Source organism: Rhinolophus ferrumequinum, chromosome 10 (genome assembly GCF_004115265.2).
Source record: "Rhinolophus ferrumequinum isolate MPI-CBG mRhiFer1 chromosome 10, mRhiFer1_v1.p, whole genome shotgun sequence".
Lineage (NCBI taxonomy): Eukaryota > Metazoa > Chordata > Mammalia > Chiroptera > Rhinolophidae > Rhinolophus > Rhinolophus ferrumequinum.
Window position 1 is genome coordinate 56,008,154 of NC_046293.1, and position 14,518 is coordinate 56,022,671.

The 14,518-nt window shown below is 46.8% G+C and overlaps 1 protein-coding gene across 1 annotated transcript; it reads right to left on the reverse strand.

Annotated features, from left to right (window-relative positions):
- Window positions 1-1,043: 1,043 nt before the first annotated feature.
- On the reverse strand, window positions 1,044-13,683 carry SDR9C7 (short chain dehydrogenase/reductase family 9C member 7). The gene is made up of 4 exons (XM_033117813.1): window positions 13,246-13,683; window positions 9,796-10,054; window positions 8,946-9,109; window positions 1,044-2,106 (listed from the first exon to the last, which is right to left on the reverse strand). The coding sequence occupies exons 1-4, from the start codon at window positions 13,544-13,546 to the stop codon at window positions 1,889-1,891; spliced, it is 942 nt and encodes a 313-aa protein (XP_032973704.1). The 5' UTR covers window positions 13,547-13,683; the 3' UTR covers window positions 1,044-1,888.
- Window positions 13,684-14,518: the final 835 nt, after the last annotated feature.

The following is a 14,518-nucleotide window of genomic DNA, read 5'->3' on the forward strand; positions in this document are numbered from 1 at the left end:
ATTTGGAAAAGGAGTCTTTTTCAGATGTAATTAAATTCCATTTTATTATTTTCAAGTTCAGCTGGATATTAAAGAGACGCAAATGAAAGACATTTTCATTAAAAAATTCACATTTGACCTTTATTACATGACCATTCCTCAAGATCAAAACAGTCTTTTCAATAGAACTTCATATGGCTCAGAAGTTTAAGGCTTTTTTAAAATTTTTAGCTCAATGACTTATTTGACAGTGTTACTAACTTCAGAATTTTATTCTCCTATAATTAAAACCCTAGTCTGGGAACCTGAACACCTGAGTTTTGTGTTGGTCACCACACTGGGGGACTGGGTAGGTCACATCTTCCTCTGAGCATTAGTTACTTCTGGGGAACAATCAAAGTTCCCTAGTCCCTAGTGGCCAGCTACAGCAGAATCATGCAGGACCTTGTTACAAATACAGATTTCTGGGCCCCATCCCAAGCCTACTGAATCAGATATTCTAAAATTGAGGCCTAGGAATCTGTATTTTTAATTAACCAGGCAATTATGATATACAGCCAAGTTTGGGAACGACTGAATTAGATGACCTTTAAAATTCTTTACAGCTCTAAGAATTTGATTTTCTTTTTTTTTCTTTTTTATTTTTTTTTAAAGATTTTATTGGGGAAGGGGAACAGGACTTTATTGGGGAACAGTGTGTACTTCCAGGCCTTTTTTTTCCCCAAGTCAAGTTGTTGTCCTTTCAATCTTAGTTGTGGAGGGTGCCATCCAGCCTCAAGTTGTTGTCCTTTCAGTCCTAGTTGTGGAGGGCGCAGCTTAGCTCCAGGTCCAGCTGCCGTTGCTAGTTGCAGGGAGCGCTGCCCACCATCCCTTGTGGGAGTCGAACTGACAGCCTTGTGGTTGAGAGTATACGCTCCAACCAACTGAGCCATCCGGGAGCTCAGCGGCAGCTCAGCTCAAGGTGCCGTGCTCAATTCCAGTTGCAGGGGATGCTGCCCACCATCCCCTGCGGGACTCGAGGAATCGAACTGACAACCTTGTGGTTGAGAGCCCACTGGCCCATGTGGGAATCGAACCGGCAGCCTTCGGAGCTATGAGCAGGGAGCTCTAACCGCCTGAGCCACGGGGCCGGCCCCTAAGAATTTGATTTTCTAATTTCTGTTTTTTCTATCACTGTTTGTCCTATCTCTACTACTAGATATTGTGCCAAAAAACAAAAACACAAAATAAGCCAAGACCATGATTTAATCATGTTATATCCTTCCAACACCTACACAGTGCCTGGTATGTAGTAGGCACTCAATAAATACTTGAAGCATTAATCAATGATGATTAAATAAATGAACACTATTTCATGTGGACCCAATCACCTATGGATAGAGAATTCTAAAGAGAAAGAAAATATTATAAACTTCTGTCTGATATAATCTTGTACTCCCTGTCTGCCTTACTACATACTTCAAATAATGGGTTATGTGAATGAGGTTAATGCATAGTTAGAGACCCAATAGGAAAGTGGTTGAGATTCTCCTGTGGGCTAGATTATGCCACACTATTTCCCAGTGGCCATGATAACCGAGGGAGCCTCGTGATTCAGCAGGAGCTAGTTTTCCTCTCCTTGACTTTTCTAGGTCCAGAAAAAGTCATTTCCTGAGTGGGTGACAGGTGTCCCTGGGGCCATGCTGCAGGTCTTTGAACTTGCAAAGGCTACCTTAGATTTCTGTGGGGCCCCAGTGAATGGGAAGAGACACTTCTCTTCTGTTAGATGTTATCCACAAATTCGCCAGCAGTGGGTGTCAGCCAAACACAGTATCCACAGAACATCTGGTGCCACCTCTTGTGACCCCAAAGTCCCTTCTCCCAGCCCCCTCCTCTACACCCCACTGACCACCCCTTGGGCTTCCCCAGCTCAGACACTGTCTGCTGGCCTTGGAAGGTACCGGCTCAGGATGAAATCTGTCACAGGGGTGGGCAACTTAGCCAGGGGGAGGTAGAGGAGTTTGGCATCCAGGCCAGGGTTGTAGCGGATGCGGGGGCTCCGGGAAACAATGGCATGCTCCATGCTGTTGGTGACGTCTCTGATCCTTGGCTCTGCCAACTGCATCATGTTTTTTAACTTGTCAGTATCTGTTTGAGGGTACGGGAGAAGAAAAACAACAACATCAAAGGCTCTGTTATTCGACATTAAAAACGGTTTCTTCTGAATTTCTTCCAAGCTCCCTTTCCATCAGATTGCTGATCTAACATTTCAGGCATATCTACCACCCCTTCCACGTTGCCCTTTCACAACCACCCTGTATATGATCTTATTTCTCTTCCTAAATTCAAGAATTGTGTATTGAATTCCTACTATCGCATTAGATTAGCACCACAAAAAACTGTGTCCATTTCTGACGCTTATTAGTTGGGTGACCTTGAGCTTTAACTGTCACCATCTGTAAAATGGGGATAACAATACCTGCCCTAGAGAATAATAAAGATGAATAATAGCGGGGTAGTCAGTGGGGGTAAACAGAATAGTGTACGTAAGTCCATAGAAAAATTGGAAAAAAGTAAGTAAAAATATTGTCTGGCTGGCAGGATTCCTAGTCAATGGAGGTTTTTTTCCCTCCTAGAGTTCCCAAAATTTCTACAAAAGCATGCAGGAAAAAAATGTTATTAAAAAGTAGTAAGACTGCCCTTGCCTTGGTCATACAGTCATTGGGGGGCTCAAATGAGGTAAGGCACAGACAGGCACCTTGTTAAGGCTCTGACAGATGTGAGGGGTACTCTGTTAGCCTGTGCACACGGGTATGGAGATGGGTACAAGGCACCCAAGTCCAAGTCTGCCAAAGCTCATCACACAAGTAGGAAACAAGGCACACGATATGCTTATGGGCCGGATCTGCCCTTGTGCCCCCCGGCCCATACTTCAATGAGAACTCCAAGCACACTGGAGAAAGTGGTGCCTGAAAGTCAGACTTCGAGATAAGAGATCGAAAATTGAAAACAAAGAGGTAGCAAAATCAAGCTCGACTTTAGAGATGGTCTAGGAAGGCAAGGAATTCACCCCCTCTTCTCAGGACACTGGTGGGTTGTTGGTGAGGGCAGGACAGTGTTATTCAAGTATCCTTAATCCCAACTTTGAGGAATTTCCCTTTCTGTTTCCTAGAGAGACAACACTGTAGTGAAGAAGGTAAATTACATTTTGGGGTCCCCAGAAACAGCCATGCTGACTTAAAGCAATAATATCTTAGGAAGCCAATACTCTGCCCTCCATCCTTGGGCCTGACAGAAAATCCACCACCAGCAGGTCCCAGGCAGGGAGGAGAGTGTCAAAGGACTCATTCAAGATGCTTCCTCAGAGCCAGGCAAAGCTGTGTGGACTGCTGAGGGTGAGAGGCAGGCTGATGTGATAGGTGGCTTTGGAACTGGGCTCTAAGAGATGGGGAGGACCGCATAGCCAGTGGGGTGGAAGAAACTACCTGAGACATGGAAGTAGAATAAGGCACATTCTTCCATTGTTCTCTCAAATATTTGCTGTGCTCCTATTTTGTGCTGGGCACCCTGTTAGACCCGGACTGGGAAGGGGGACAGAGGTAACATTGAACCCCGTCACTCTTCTGGATAGTGAGGAAGACCATGGGCTTTGGATTCAGGCATCTAGGAAACATTTGTGTTATTGTGAGAATTAAGCCAGACAAAATCCATAAAGTATCAGGGACCAGGCTTTGGCAGTTAGTATAGACCCAGTAGTTGAGTTTCTGTTCCCTCCTCCTTCACCAGGGACAGGTCTTGGGCTTCTGATCTAGTCCCTCCCCAGGAAGAGAGTGGAATTTTTTTTGTGGTCTCCCTGGCTGGAATAAAATGAAGAAAAACTTGACAGGAGGCTGTGTTGCTCCTAGGCTGTGGCTAAACTCCAGGCTTATTAGGATTTGAATGCTGGGCTCTGTTCACGTGCTGGTCCCCTCTGGTCACATGATTCTGTGTGCTGCTTCTTTGGGAATGTTCCCATATTAGGTTGCTATTAACTAGCCATTGCCAATATAGTTCTATTGTGGGGATAGTTAAATATCACTCCAAGATACCTAGCCTGTCCCAGGGTTCCCATGCCAGGGGCCTATTTGGTTGACCACAATAACTTGCTAGAGTTTGCGCTCAGTGGTGCTGTGTGACCATTCCTAAATATTTCTTCAGTCTGTCTCCGCAGCACCTGCTCCCCGAAATACTACCCCCCCCACACACAAACACACTTCCCACAGCCACCAAGACTTCTAACTCATGCCTTTGTCATTCCTTCACTGGGTTTCTGCAATAGCTTCCCAGCTGGTCTCAGGTCTCTACCTTCATCCTTCCCACAGCAACACAAATCTGATCAGGTCATTTCAGAGTCATTTACTTAAAAGGTTCTCCAATGTTTCCGGGATAAGAGCCCTACTCCTTAGTGGAGCTATCAAAGCCTTTTATGATCTGACTCCTAATCTCTCCCAGCCTCATCCCTACCACAGCCTCTTCATATTTCTCTTAGGCCAGACTAGTTCTAACAGTGACGGCTGAGGTTTGTTGAGCTCTCCTTAGGGGCAGGATGAGTAGCCTAGGAAATTGACCACCTCCTCCAGGATACAATGCAAGGTGCCTCACTGATTACACATGTAACAAGTGACTGAATACGGCACCTGACGCTGGAGAAAAACAAGAAATCAGCCTCATCCAGCTTGGCTAATCCCTATGACAGGGACCTGATCTTTAGCTAATTATAATGTCATTATAATCTCATTTACATTGCAATTATTATGACTCCCAGCATGTATCTGATACCATGATAGTTCCAGAGGAACAACATAAGGAAGGAAAAGCAGGAAACAGAGGGTCCCGCCCAGAGAGAAGAAACTGGTGAGCCATGTCAATGGGACACGGCCAATTCCTGCCTCCCAGAGATATAAATAGTCCTGGTCAGGCCTTCCTGGGCGTGACTCCATCTCTGAGTTGTCCCACATTTCCCTCTCACGTGTGTACTTTCGTTTCAATACACTCCTTCTGCTTTCCTGCATTTGTCTTGCTCTTGAGTTCTTTCTTCCATGGAGACCAGAACCTGGTCACTGCTGCTCCGGGATGAGTCCTCTCTGGGACATCCCCATGAGCCTGCAGTGACATTATTATATGTCTGAGCTGAGTACTTTACATTCTTGTTTAATTCTCCAAACAGTCCGTGAGAGAGGAATTATGCTTTGTAATGAAGAAACTGAAGTTTAGAGAGTTGTGTAACATAGAGGAAGGCTGTAATCTAAATTCTGAATCCACACTTGCCTCCAAAGCATGCAGTACTGTCAGGTCTCCAAAATGCTGTTCATGCTCTTCACTCTGTGGGAAATAGCTGCCATCTTTTTCTTTTTTTGTGAACTCTTATTCACTCTTTAAAACTCACAAAGTCATCCATTTTCACCTCATGAAGGCCTTGCCACCGCAGAATTAAGATTCAATACTGTTGCTTTGTATGTATGCCCATTGCTGCATGATACTCTGTGTGGTGTTGTATTTGCTTTTAGATCTCCTCAACTAGCTTCCCAGAGACTTCTCTGTATCCCCATAAACACCAGTTAAACTGAAGTGAAAACTAGAATATAATCACTTGGAAAAACTTTTAATTTAAAAGTAGTCAAATGGCTGTCTGAAAGTTTTCCTCCGCACTCATGGGGCAGATGACAGATGCATCAACACATGGTATTTTACTACTCTTCAGAAGAATGATAGCAGCTTTTGACATGGTTTTCAGAGGAAGTTCACCTTTCTCCATATTCTTTTATGTTCCACAGAAGATTACAACTTCTGCCTGCATTGAGCCACTTAACATACTTAGAAAATGGCCTTGTGAGATTTTCAGACACTGGTTGAATCTGTGTTTCACCTCAGCCCCACAGTGGCCCCATGAATAATTTGGACCACTCTTGGCTAAGGGAGAGTTTTAGGGGGATCTCACAGAGGATATATATTATCCCCCCACACACTCACTCCCCACATCTATTTCCCTCAAGCAACAGCTACAGATTTTTCTTTAGGATCTTTGCCTCTCCCAGTCTGAGTTCTTTGGTCTGGACGGAGCACATGACACAGCCGGAGCCAATCAGATCTTCACATTCCCCCAAGCACAGGGATGGGCTCAGGATTGGGTACATCCTACAGATCCCTCTGATCCTGCCATTAAAGGCCCACCAAGTCAGAGGGAATCTTAGGCCTTTTAGGGGAACTACTGAAAGGACTATCCCTGGGAGGAGATGAGGAGATGCTGCAGCCATGTGACCCCCACAGGGAGTGCTTGTGAGACTGGAGTTGAGACAAAAGAAGCAGAGCCAAGACATAGGGTAAAACCAGATCCTGACAACATCATCTGCAGACTGGATTAGACTATAACGGAAGCCCATATCCCTCCACTTTTTAGTCATGAGTGTCAAGAAATTCCTTTTCTGCTTGAATAATTTGAATTGGATTTTCTGTTATCACTGAGAAAGTCCCAAGTGATGTAAATCCTTAGGACTTTTTTTCTCCTCCGAGAATTCTAATATGTTCAGAACTAAAAGATTACTTACTTTAAGTAATACTACTCTGAATATTTTCCCCTAAATCAATGAATGAATGACATTTTCATCCACCAGGTTCCTTGAATTATAAACCTAGCACTTATCCACGATGGCGTCCTCTCCCTCCTAGTGCTAGCAAGTCTGATATACACCTGGAATCTCTCAACTTCTTTTCATTTTCTCCACCTTCTATCTAGTCCAAACCAGCATCATGTCTAGCCTGGTATACTGCAGCAACCAGAGCAGTCTTTCGTAATCACAAATCAGATCACATCCTGAATTCTCACTGCGCTTTGCTGCTCTAATTTATCCTGTGCGCCTCCATTCCCCCACCCTCCGGCATTCTTAAAATTCCTCTAAAGACTTTTCTGCCTCAGGGCCTCCCTACAAAAACTTCCCTGCCTCTCCTCCTTTTCCACTTTTCAGTAATGCCTAACTTATACTTCCCCATAGTCAACTCAGAGAAGCCCTCCCCTATGTTATAATCTAAACTGGGGCCGCAACTTCCAGCCCCATTCTTCTTTCATAGCCCTGCGTTTCTCTCCATGGCACTTATACACATTTGCCATTAATTGTGTGTGTGTGTGTTTATTAAGATCTGTCTCCTCTACTGGGGCTTAAGTTACAGGCAGTGAGCTGTGAGCCCTGACTCGTGGGGCCTCACAGCTTAGCCTCACACAGTGTCTGGCAGGTGGTGGGCTCTCAATAAAATGTGGATTAAGTGAATGAGTTGTCGTGGTTTTGGTGTCTTGGCTTTTTACTCTGGTGATGTATGATGTTCAGGAGAGCATCACACTAAAATAAACTCCTCTGGACAGTTAGATACCTGCCATGGATTTGATCGAATGATTACATTTAACCCATCCAGGGTTTCTGGGTATATTTCAAAAATTCATTAATTTGGATTTTGGATAATTACTATCTAAGCATCTCTTTTTGCAATGTAAGAACTGATAGCTTATAAGTACCATGCTGTCTGAGGGAGGATAAAAACCAAACTTTTATATCAAATTGGTCTTACCAGGGACTAGGTAATCTAGGCATTTTATACATATTAACTTGTTGCATTCTCATAACTCATTCAAGATGAAAAAACAAGGCAAGCAGGAAAGCTGAAATTTGCACTCAGGCAGATTAGATCCAGAGCTTAAGAGCTTAACCACAACAGTAACTGGTTTTACAGGGAATTTAATGGAAGCCAAGTAAAAAAAGAAGAAAAAATCTGGGTTAAAGAAATGTGTAAGTAGACCGTTGAGGTCCAAAAGGGGCAAGAAAGGGGCTGAGAGCCTGACTGCATCACTCTGGCCAAAGAGAACCTCCTGAATCAGCAAAGTACCAGCCCCACCTTCTTGGCTTGTGGCCAGGTGAAGAGAAGCAGTTGGAAAAGTAAGTTGCTAATTGTGTCAGAGCCAATTTCTATTGACAAGGCTGTCTTTCACAAAGACAGCTATAGAGGTGGCTCTAAGGTGCTGAGAGCCAGAGAAATGGAGAGAATAGAAAGTCTTCTGAATCATCCTCTCCTGAAACCACACTTTCTGCTTCGAGATTACACGATCTGAGTGAATGCTCAGCCTTGTGGTCCTCAAAGTGGCCACCTGTCTCCTACCAGAGGTGCTCCACCAGGTCCTGTGGCCATTCATCCTCCACTGCACCCTCAGGCCACTCACTGCCCTTGAGCCCCAATGGTCAGCGCTCCCCTCATCCCTCAAAAACTGGAAGAACTGCCCAAGGTTTGGGGGCAGTATAACAAACAGCTGTGATGTGCTACCTCTACTCTCCAAAAACACCTGAGCTTCCCAGGAGACCCTAGCTCAGAGAGGAAGAGAGCTGCCGAGAGCCTCTTCCTTTTACATACAGTACGCGTATGCTCCTTTTCCTCTTTATTGATTTAATAAGCACTTAGTGAGTGCAAGATATTTCACAAATATTAATTCTCATAGCAGCCTTGTGAGGTAGGCACTACCATTAACTTCATTTTATAGATGAGAAAACTGAGGCATAGGGCGACAAGGTAACACCCCCAAAGTCTCCTAGCTGGTAAGTGGTAGAGCTGGGATTCAAACTCAGGCAGTGTGGCTCGAGCAGCTGTGCTCTTAATATCTTCTCTGTACTTATGTCAGTACATTTTCACCTAATTCACCAACGTAATGATGTTTTGGGGGGCAGGTGCCAGAAGTGGGCAGCATCTCTCCTAACACACCAACTTCCCAGCAACTATGGTTCTGCCACTCACTCCCAGCAGTTGCCAACTTGGTCTTTGTTCTTAATGCCCAGCATTGCAACTAATTGTGCAACGTTGGGCCCATAACCCCTCTGAGCCTCCATCCCATCACCTATAAAATGAAAGCGGGTCAATGACCCCCAAGATCTCCCTGCCCCCCCGGAGGCCCCTCTCCCTCCCAGGGAACTCACAGATACAGAAGTACTCCTCTCCATAGCTATCCCGGGTCTCCTGAGGCAGCCGATCCCACAGCTTCTGCAAGCGTGACTCCATGCCCTCTTTGCCCAAAATGGATGTCCGATAGTTTCCTGGCTCAATGATGCTGACTTTCACCCCAAAGTAGTGGAGTTCACGCCTAGGAAAGAAGAGCTGGACTTAGTCTGGGACCCCAAGATGGCAAAGGATCATCAGGGAGAGTCACCTCTGACAGCTCTACAGGGACTGATCTCCCCGGGAATCTAGAAGTGCTCTCCCAAACCCTGCACCAGGCCAGACTTTGGTTTCATGCAAATAAGCCCTGTCAGGGAGCCTCAGCCCTTTCCCAAGCCTGGTCTCTGGGCAATTCACATTAGGCAAACCCAGACGGAGGAAGTTAACAGAGAATCTAGACCAAAGCCTTTCCTCCCACCAGTCCCCCTCACTCAGCCCCACACCCAACACTCACATGGCAAAAGGAGTGAGAGGCTCAATGCGAGTGCGTCCCCCTCTGAGGGTCTCCCACGGGCACATCTGCCCCCGGTCCTCTCTGTTTGGGGGACAATCCCTCCCACAGGCCCAAATAGGGTTTTATTTATTCTGAGACAGTTCAAGGGCAGTCAGGAAGATAGCCTCCTATCACCACGCTACCTCTTCTCATCCTGTCTTCTCTGGGTCCTTGGGGAAAACCCCCTGAGGGCTAGCCTTCTTCCTGCTGCTGTTTTATCTTCCTCCCGTGAGAACTCCCTGCCCACATTCTGTCATTCCTCCAGCCCCAGCCCTCTCATTCTGAGGTGAAACCCCAGGACTCCCAACTAGAGTGGTTTGGCACCGGGGCCCAGTCACCTGATGCTGTCTGAGAAAGCCTCAACGCCAAACTTGGAGACGCAGTAGCCACCACCAATGATAGCCACACGACCACCAGAGCTGGACATGTTGACAATCCTGCCCCGTGCTTTCTTGATCATGGGCAGCATGTGTAGGGTCACTTCGATCAGTCCCACCAGGTTCACATTGATCACTTTCACAAAATCCTCCTTGGTCAGCCATTCGTTGGGACCACTGGGCACGCCCACACCAGCGTTGTTCACCAGGGCCCAGAGGCCTGGGGGCAAGACAGAGGGAGAGAGAACCACACAGAAATCAGCACTGTGTCTGGAAAAGCACCCGGGTCTACTACCCAGTGGCACAGGGCTGCCAAGGATGGTTGTGCAGGTGCACAAGGCACAAGACAGCCAGCCTGGGGCCTGAGTGGGGAGCTATGAAAGCCCAAAGGAAGATGTACTTTTGCTAATTAGTTTTCCCTAAAGGGGCACTTTTTCTGTTTCACACAGTCTGCCAGCTAGCTGGGCCCTGCACCAGGTAACAATCCAGGCTTTATCTAATACCATCTAAGCTATTAGCTCTGGGAAAAGAGGTATCACTTTCACACCAATGGATAAATGTTTGAATTTCTTCCCCCATTATGCTTCCCCCTCTATATTCATCTAAGCATAAGACACCAAATCCATTACACACATTACCAAAATCACTCCATTCGTTCACCCATTCACACATCCATCCATTCATTCATGCATCTATTCTCTGTCAGTTACAGAGGATGGTAATTAGTGACATAAAATGAACACAACAGTGTTTTATCACTCAAGGAGCTCACAAACCAGAGAAGAAATAAATAAGTTATAAATAAATATATGAAATATTTAAATAAAATAATTATGGAAAAATGTGAAAAGGGCTCTCTGAGATAATTAAATTGAATTGGTATAAACAGAGAGAAATAATGCTAAGAATTGTCATTCAACTCTGCAGGGACCCAGACTTGAAGAGCTCAAATTCTAGTCCTGATTCTACCTGCAGCCTTGGACAAATCACTTTATCTCTCTGGGCCCCAGGTTCTTTGTTGACTGGACTAGAACAGTTGTTTCTAGCCTGTGGTTTGCAATCCTGAGAGTTTCTAGGCTGAACCCCAGAACCTGCTAAGGGAGGGAGATGCAGGAGAAGCTCAACTTTCATTTGTTTTACGTACTGAGCTTCCAAGTAAAATTCCACTCGGGGGCAAGTGTTTGATGCTAAAACATGTTGGAAAAGCCTCTAAATGATCGCCTAAGGACGCCTTCCAGCTCCTTCATTCAGGGATTCCATGAGCTTCTTGCCTTGGTTCTTCTTGCCCTTCCCATGCCCCGTGCCACCACCCCACCCTGGCCTCTGCAGCCTCCTCTGGGCACACTTCCCACTCTCTCGAGGGCAGTTCTGGATATAAACACCACTCGCTCGTGGTCCAGCCCTTCCCATTGGCCTGGCGTCCACACAAAAGCTCTGCCCCCACTCTATCGTCCTGCCTTCCTCCAATTAGAGAGACTCCAGGAGACCAAATGACTGGTAGGACTCAGAACATTCCCAGCTAGAAGAGACCCTCTTGTCTTACAGAGGAGACAATGAGGCTCTTGAGACCAAAAGCCTATAAAACCCAAGTGATCTCCACCTGGGGAGTAGGAACACATACTCGCCACTTCCCCTAATCATCCCTGGAAATGGCTCTGCCTGCTGGGAAACCAGGACAATCTTAATTTTTTTTTTCTGCAAAGAGCAACTGCAGAAGTGTCAGAGCAGTGTGAACAGCTTTAGGGTCAACCTGTCATGTCCAGAGCGCTGAGGGGCAATAAGAAGGCATACCAAACCGTACCTCCATTTCCCAGTGGGGTAGGAAGAAGAATGTCCCCTCAAAGATGTGCCCACACTAATCCCTGGAACTTGTGAATATGGTGGATTACGTGGGAAAGAGGAATTAAGGTAGCAGATGAAATTCAAATAGCTAATAGACGGACCTTAAAACGGGGAGATTATCCTGGATTAGCCTGGTGAGGCCAGTATGATCACAAAGATCCTTCCAGAGGAAGAGGGAGGCAGGAGACAGAGAACCAGAGAGATGCAGTGTGAAAAGGACCTGGCCCGACATTGCAGGCCCGGAAGTCAGAAGAGGGTCATGAGGCAAGGAATGCAAGCAGTCTCTAGAAGCTGGAAAAGGCAAGGAAATGGATTCTCCCCTAGAAGGAACACAGCTACCAACACCTTGACTTTAGCACAGTGGGACTCGTTTTGGACTTCTGACCTCCAAAATTACAAGATAATAAATTTATGTTGTTTTAAACCACCAGGTTTGTGTTAATTTAGTACAGCAGCAACAGGAAACTAATGTACCCAGTGAATCATTAACAGAAGTGGCTCAGGGCTGAATCTAGGGCGCTGGGTGAGGCAGCTTATTGAAAGAGAGACTCACTCTTGCTGAATTATTCATTACTTAGTTCATCCAACAAATATTTGGCAGCTTACTAGATGCCAGACACTGTTCTAAGTAAGTACTAAGGATACATATTAAATAAAATGTACAAAAAGCCCTGCCCCTCCGGAAGCTTTCTTCTAGCAGGGGAAATAGATAATAAATAAGAAAAATAAATAAACAGTATTGGATAGTGGATAGTGGTAAATGTTAAGGAGAAAAATAAAGCAGGGAGTTACTGTCTGGCTCCTCCTGGGCCCAAGGGCTCTCCTGGCCCCACCTGTGTGCATGGACCCCAGACTAGTTCCCTTGGGAGTCAGGACTTCCCCTAGGCTGCTGCTTCTGCAACAGAACCGCCCTGTTCCTCCCGTCCCTGTGCCCACGCACTGCATGCAGGAAGCTCCCTGGGCAGGTCCCCACGCAGTCCTGGTCCAGCCCCAGCCCACAGCCGCCTTTCCCAATAGCAGCCACTCTGACATTGGTACTTATCCTGAGGTCAACCCAAAATCCACCATGAATGAGGAAAAGGACAGATCTCCCTCTCCCCGGCCTTCTAGCCTGACAGAGTCAAGGAGAGCAAAAGCCCCCACTCAGGGAGTCCAGTCGCATATTCCTATCCCCTCCCTCCAGCCTGATTCCGATCAGCAGTGCACTCACATTTCTACAGGAGCTGATAGTCAGGACTGCTGAAGTTCCAGACAGACAACTCCATTTTTAGAAGTTTGGACATACAGAACACATCTTCTGTCCCCGACTACCTATGGCCACCTCCTTCCATACCTCTGAGTTTCTGAGAGAGAAAACTTGCTTGGGAAATTACCCCTTCATGTGGACAGAATAAACCATGCAGCGGCTTCCAGTCCTACTGAGCCAGAGCCCCAGTCCCTTTCTCTACATCCCCTCTCCCACCTCATCTGAACAACGTGGTCCCTGCTAACTGTCAGATAGATGCCTCTGGGAGGAAGAGAGAAAAAGAAGGATAAACTGAGAAAGCCAAAGAATGTAATTTGCCCCACCTTGCTCTCCCACTTGGTCCCTCACCCACTGAGCTGCTGCCTTGATGCTCTCGGTCTTGGTGACATCCAGTAGAATGGTCTGTAGCCGGTAGGAGGTATCTTGCTGAAGTTTGTGGGCTCCCTCCTCAGTGAAACAAGCAGCCAGCACCCGCATGTCCCGATCAATCAGCTGCCTGGCCAGCAGGTTCCCGAAGCCCGAGTCACAGCCCGTGATGAAGACGTACTTGTCTGAGAGGTTGCGGACAAGATTGCAGTTCTTGAACCAGCGGTACATAAAGGAGAGGTCTGTGAGAGCCGCCATAGGGCAGGAAGGAGGTGATGGTCAAGAAGGATTGGGCTCAGGAGACAGTGGGAGAGGCTGGTCCTCTGAGCCCCAGCTGGAAGTGTGCTGGAACCAGCTGAGAAGAAGAGCTCCCCTCCTTTCCACTGCTGGCAACAGACACAAGGCCCCTGAGTGAGCCACTCTATAATTTTTATAGGTGGATGCATCACCACACCAATTAGCCCAGATGCAAGAAATTCAAGTCTAACCTGAAGCCTTGTCACTTCAGACAGCCCTGGCGGGTGACTCTCTCTCTCCTCTAGCCCTGATGGGTGAAGGTGCCAAGGATGGGAAAGACCCCAGTAGTGAGGTCGGTGCTGAGAGGTGGCTCACCTGGGTGGGCTGAGCAGGGCAAAGGAGAAGAGAGGACTCAGCCCAGACACGCCCCCTGGAAATCCCCCACCTCTGGTCCCGGGATTAAAATCATTTGTCATGGTGCAGGCATGTAAAGAAACTTAATTTTTATTTTCTGGGAAAAAACATTAAAGCAAATTCATTAATGTAAAACAAATAAAATTGGGGGTTTTTTGCCCTCCAAACCCCAAAAGAAATGAATTCTAGATTATTAGTTCTTTGGAATTCTCTGGCCTTAGGTGAATCTCCTTTGTGAGAGATAATGAAAAATGAAGGGTTTCTCGCAGGATAGCTATGCCCCCATTGCCCTGAATCAGAGGCGGCAGGGAAGCTGGTGATGTGCCTCAATTCCCGGAAAGACCGAGAGGCTCAAGGCCTGGGCCCGTGGCCGGTGATACCCAGATCACCAATGAGGAGCCTCCACTGTACTCCAAGCAGGTCCGGCTCTCGCCCTCACCCAGTGACCAGGCAAATGGAGGGAATCAAGGACTGAGGACATATCAGCAACCCTGGGGCAGGGCCCCCACTGGGCATTTTCCTTCCACCCCCAGGATCAGACACACACTTGGTGATCTGGTGAGCTGAGGTGAAGCAGGG